The sequence below is a fragment of the Chrysochloris asiatica genome, unplaced genomic scaffold (genome assembly GCF_000296735.1).
Source record: "Chrysochloris asiatica unplaced genomic scaffold, ChrAsi1.0 scaffold00008, whole genome shotgun sequence".
NCBI lineage: Eukaryota > Metazoa > Chordata > Mammalia > Afrosoricida > Chrysochloridae > Chrysochloris > Chrysochloris asiatica.
In genome coordinates, this window is record NW_006408526.1 from 583,185 (window position 1) to 589,241 (window position 6,057).

At 40.5% G+C, this 6,057-nt stretch overlaps 1 protein-coding gene across 1 annotated transcript in view; it reads left to right on the top strand.

The window, feature by feature from the left end:
- The window catches only part of PIWIL4 (piwi-like RNA-mediated gene silencing 4), a 59,037-nt gene extending 54,355 nt beyond the window's left edge, over positions 1-4,682 (top strand). The window contains exons 18-20 of the mRNA XM_006833740.1: positions 2,394-2,519; positions 2,778-2,925; positions 4,566-4,682. Of these exons, the coding sequence (XP_006833803.1) occupies positions 2,394-2,519; positions 2,778-2,925; positions 4,566-4,682 (391 nt within the window). The remainder of the gene's footprint in view (positions 1-2,393; positions 2,520-2,777; positions 2,926-4,565) is intronic.
- The last annotated feature ends 1,375 nt before the right edge of the window (positions 4,683-6,057 follow it).

Here is a 6,057-nt window from a genome sequence, read left to right on the forward strand (position 1 = left end):
TCATTGGCTCTTGATCATATGCTACCTCTTGAAATGGTTGACCATCAACAATTTTCTTTTGATACAGTGACTCTGTGTATTCCTTCAATCTTCCTTTGCTTCTTTCTGCATCATTCAATAATTTGCCCAGAGAATCCTTCAATAATGAAAACCAAGGCTTGAATTTTTCTTTAGTTCCCCCAGCTTGAGAATTGCTGAGTGTGTTCTTGTTTTTTTGGCTTTCTGACTTCAGATCTTTGCACATTTTGTTGTAATATTTGACTTTGTCTTCTTGAGCTGACCTTTGAAATTTTCTGTTCAGCTCTTGTACCTCCTCATTTCTTCCATATGTTTTGGAATCTCTATGCTAGAGAGCAAGTGGAAGTCTCTCTTCTGAATCCATTTTGATCTTTTCCTTCTTTCTTTTCTTCTTAATGACTTTTTGCTTTCTTCATGTACGATGTTCTTTTTTTTTTTTAATGTTTATTGTGAATTATGTGATAGTTTACATGGGAGAACATTAGCTTTACATTCATACTGTCATATATTGTTACATTGCCATGGTGACAATCCCCTCCATGCATCATCAACCAATCAAATGGTACACCCTGCAAGCCTGCCCCGTGGTCGTCAGCACACAGCCCCTCTCCCTCACTAGGTCTAGAGTCCCCAGCCACTCCATCTCACCACGTCATAGTCTCTGCCTCCATCTCTGGTGTCACTGTTTCTCTGGGTAGGGTCTCGCACTCCGCTCTTCTCCCTTGATATGGTATATGATATTCTTGATGTCATCCCATAATTCTTCTGGTCTTCGGTCTTTAGTGTTTAATGTATCAAATCTGTTCCTCAGATTATCTCTAAATTCAGGTGGGATATATTCAAGGTCATATTTTGGCTCTTGTGGACTTGTTTTCATTTTGTTCAGCTTCAGTTTGAATTTGTGTATGAGCAATTGATGGTCTATTTCACAATCTGCCCCTGGCCTTGTTTTGACTGATGATGTGGAGCTTTTCCATCATTTCTTTCCACAGATGTAGTCAGTTTGATTTCTGCAACTTTAAAAGAGTTTTCAATATTAAAAAAACACACACAAAAATAAAACTAGTAACAATTTGTTTTTTAATAATTAAAACTTTTAAAGTGCAATTTCACAGTGATCCTGGTATCCTTGCATTGTGGCAAATATGAAGGGGCTTCAAAAAGTACATGGGATTTGGCAACTTAGACATTGATTACCCCAAACGGGGGGAGGGCAGGAGCTACAAAGCCAAGAAGTGACTGGCTTATAAGCTTTCAAGAGGGAGCCTAGTTCCAGATGAGGCGGGAGAAGGTAGAATCTCCTTTGAATGATTTCTAACTTGTTGCGACCACTGGGCTAATAAAAGGAGATGGGGATAAGACTCCTGTAGTACAATAGTGAATAATTGCTATCAGGACTGACTGTGAGGTTGGAAATGTAAAGGTAGATGTTTTGTAACAAAAGGAGGGGAGTGACTGATTTTGCAGTCCAGTGGTCCCTGGGACCACCAAGTGAGAAGAACGGAGTGCAGGACCCTACCAGGGAAGCAGTGACACCAGAAATGGAGGCAGAGATGAGGACATGGACAGATGGAGTGGCTGGGGACATTGGACTCAGGGAGGGAGAAGGACTGTGTGCTGCTGGCCAGGGGCGCAGGCCTGTGGGGTATACCCTTTGGTTGTTTGATGATGCATGGAGGGGATTGTAATCATTGCAATGAAATGAAATACGATAGGATGAATGTAAAACTGATGTTCTCCTATGTAAACCTACATAATTCACAATAAAAACTTTTTTAAAAAGTACGTGGGAAATTTTCATTATCTTTTAATTCCATTTTTCCATGAACGTTGGAGGCCTCCTTGAGTTTGGACTTGGTCATGGCTGTACCAAACGCTAACTCTAACACTTGGTAATTCCTCACTAGGCCAAAGTGTGTATTCAGGTTATCCACTCAAGTAAAGTTTTGTGTAATTCAAGAGGGGGAATTTGAGGAATCAAGGGAAATAGTGGTTCTTCTTTTGCTACTTGGAAATGAATTGATAACTATATTAATAGCAAAGCCCCAAAACTTTTCCATGGAAATTCTGGAAAATCTCTTCAGAAGTGCTAATAGAAGTTCATTGTCCTATTAACCATCCTCTTCCTCTTTATATGAGATCCAGCAGGCAAATGACTGAGTGCACTGTTCTTTTGTGACACATGAGGAAAATCCCTAATTAAAAAAATTACAGGTCATATTTCTTGGGGAGGAGGGATTGTAAGTAATTTTTAGTCCTTGTTTTGCAGTGTTTTTCTAATTTCTACTTAGTAAAGAATTTACCGCAACTAAATAAATAGAAAACTACATGCCTCCGTGTTTGTTCTCTCATTATTTTCTGCCTCTTTTTCCAAGTTCCAAACTGTCGGTGATTGTGGTGAGGAAGAAGTGCATGCCACGATTCTTTATGGAAATGAACCATGCTGTGCAGAACCCGCCACTTGGTACTGTCGTGGATTCAGAAGCAACCCGTCCTGATTGGCAAGTGTTGTTGTTGTTGTTAAGCACTTTCAAGTCGGATTTGACTCATAGCGTCCTGTATAGGGTTTCCAAGGAGTGGCTGGTAAATTTGAATCGCCAACCATGCAGTTCAAACCTACCTTGCAATCCAGTGCATTATCCCACAGTGCCACACCAGTACCATGACAAAATTAATTTTTTTAGAAAACGTCTAATATGTGTTAAGTTTGGCTTTATTCTGTTTGCCTTATTTTCCACATTCATTCTGTTTTCCTCCAGGTACGATTTTTACTTGATCAGCCAGGTAGCCCATCAGGGAACTGTTAATCCTACCTACTATAATGTCATTTATGATGACAATGGTTTGATGCCAGACCATATGCAGAGACTTACATTCAAACTGTGCCACCTGTACTACAATTGGTCGGTAAGTGAAAGCTTTGCAATTATGTAAATGGCGGTGGTGTGCCATAGAGTCATTTCTGATTCATAGCAGCCCTGCATGAGGGTTTCCAAGCCTGTGAATCTTCATCAGCAGAGTTGAGGGTGGATTCGAACTGCTGACCTTGAGGTTAGCAGCCCAACATGTAACCCACTATGCCTTGCATTCCAAGCCTAGCCCAGTGCCTGACTTTTCACAAGTGAGAAATGAAAATGAGTGACTAACACGTTAAGCTCACAGTGACAAACTCTCAATCTGTGATAGAAACAAAATACAATAACTATTATAAGAAATATTTATATATTAATACTTACATAATGTCCAATGAACCTTTGAAAGCCTGGGTGGCTCCGAAGGCTAAGCGCTTGGCTGTTAGTTGAAAGGTGGGCAATTTAAACTCATGTGGGTTTGATGATCTGCATCTGAAAGTCACAGCCTTGAAAACCTTGTGCAGCAGTTCTCCTCTGCACACATGGGGTTGCCTTGAATTGTAATCAACTTAATGGCAGTTAAGAATGATAACAAGAGGACTTTTATGTACATTATCTTATGCGAACCTGTTAGGAAATCAGGGTAGGTATTAGTATTTCCATGCTACAGATGATGAGGAAGTTGTATATTTGGAGGGAATGTGCTAATAGGTAGATGTTAATGTCCTGTGTTCTGGTGCAGTAGACCAAGACCTGCTCTCAAAGTCCAAGTCCAAGATTTGCTCTGAACCTCAGAGGCAACAAATAGATTTGTCCTTTGTGTGATGGCATCCAGCATGGAGCCAGACCAGCCCCCACACTACCCTTCTCCCATATTGCCCAGGGAGTTTATGTTATTAGTGATCAGGGTTGCCTCTTGAGCTTAATTGTTGTTGTTGTTGTTAGGTGCCATCTAGTCAGTACTGACTCATAGCGACCTTATGCACAGCAGAACCAAACACTGCACAATCCTGGACCAACCTCACCACTGTTGCAACGCTTGAGTGCATCGATGCTGCCACTTGGTCAATCCATCTCACTGAGGGTCTTCCCCTTTTTCTCTGACCCTCCACCTTACTAAACATCATATCCTTCTCCAGTGACTGGTCCCTTCTGACAACTTGTCCAAAGTGTGAGAGACTAAGTTTGGCCATCTTGGCTTCCAAGGAGCACTCTGGCTGCACTTCCTTCAAGACGGATCTTTTGGTTCTTTTGGCAGCCCATGGCACTTTCAATATTCTCCTCCAACACCATAACTCAAAAGCATCAATTCTTCTACGGTCTTCCTTATTCACTGTCCAGCTTTCACACGCATATGAGGTTATTGAAAATACCATGGCTTGGGTCAGGTGCACCTCAGTCCTCAAGTTGATACCTTTGCTCTTCAACACTTTTAAAAGGTCCTGTGCAGCAGATTTTCCTAATACAATACGTTGTTTGATTTCTTGACTGCTGCTTCCTTGAGTGTTGATAGACCATCCAAGAAGAATGAAGTCCTTGACAATTCCAATCTTTTCTCCGTTGATTAGCTTAATTGTTAGCTACTTAGTAACACATTGTATTGCATATTCATGTGTAATATAGTTCATTCTGAGAGGGAAAAAAACAAAGATCACTTTGTCTAAGACCAAATTATCCTCTTAATTTCTTCCTCAGGGCTTAATCAGTATCCCAGCACCTTGCCAGTATGCACATAAGCTGACCTTTCTGGTGGCACAAAGCATTCATAAAGAACCAAGTTTGGAATTAGCCAATTCCCTCTTCTACCTATGATGAGAAGAACCATTGGTATCCCTAGATGAAGAATCTGAGGAACAGTTGGAAGAGTTATACAAATCTCCCGTAAATAAGTTCAAGGCTGTGACCTGGGCAAGGAGATTTGAGTTTTGTTTTAATTTCTGAAAAAACAAAAAAGACTCAGTCTGGAAAGGTTTAGAAGAAATGTGTGTTATTTTATGTAAAGACTTATATGCTTGATGTGAATTCTTAGTGTGATTTATAGAATTAAAATATACCTATAAAGAGTTCCACAGTTCTAAATATCATCTAATAAAGTGTGTTTGGTTGCATGGTGTTTTGATGGTAGATAAATGGGATCCAATTCCTTTCCCAAATTTTGCAGACATTTCCTAAAACACATGTTATAGAGCATGTTGTAGAGTAGTTTAAATAATTATTAGAAAATAAAGAAAATTAAGAGCACCACTTAAGTGTTTATTGTTCTTTTTGCTATTGTGAATAGTGCTGCGATGTACACACGTGTGTATGTATCTATTCATGTTGCCATTCTTATTTCTCTAGACATATACCAAGTAGAGGGATTGCTGGGTCATGGTGGTGGTAGTGTGCCGTGGAGTCGGTTCCAACTCATAGCAACCCTGAGTAGGGTTTCCGGTGCTTTAAATCTTTATGGGAGCAGAAAGTCTCATCTTTCTTCTGTGGAACGGCTGGTAGTTTCGAACTGCTGACCTTGAGCCTAGCAGCCTCACTATGCTACTAGAGCTCCTTTGGACATATAGAGGGGTTGCTGGGTCATAGGCATTTCTATTTCCAGCTTTTTAAGGAAGCATCATACCGTTTCCCTCAGTAGTTGCACTGAAATACTCTTTACTTGACCTCTAGGGTAGCACACTCTTCTGGTTTCTCTGTGATTGCATTTGTCACACATTCTCAGCCTCTTTTGCTGGTTTCTCCTCATATTCTCATCCTTTTCTCATTGGAATGTCCCTAGAATGAGAATGGCTACATGTAAAAGATACGTTGGATGTTGTTGTTGGAAATATGTACAGTAAAACATATACCAACTTAACAGTTCCTATATATACAATTAGGTGTCGTGAACTACATTCAAGTTGTGCAGCCGTTCTCAGCCTCCTTTTCCAAATTGTTCCTTTCCCATTAACAGAAACTCACTGCCCCTAAGCTTCCTGTCTGGCCTTTCAACTTGCTGTTGTCACTTTGATACCTTATAAACAGTGCTACCAAGGTGTGCATACTTTACTAGCACTATTGTTCCCCTTATAGATCTGTCGATAGTTTGACTGAAATTGAGCCATCAAGGTGAGTTCATTTCCAGTCCTAAAGGGTGACTAAGGGTCAGAGTCTCGAGGGCTCTAGCAGTCTCTATCCAACCAGTAAACCTGGTCTT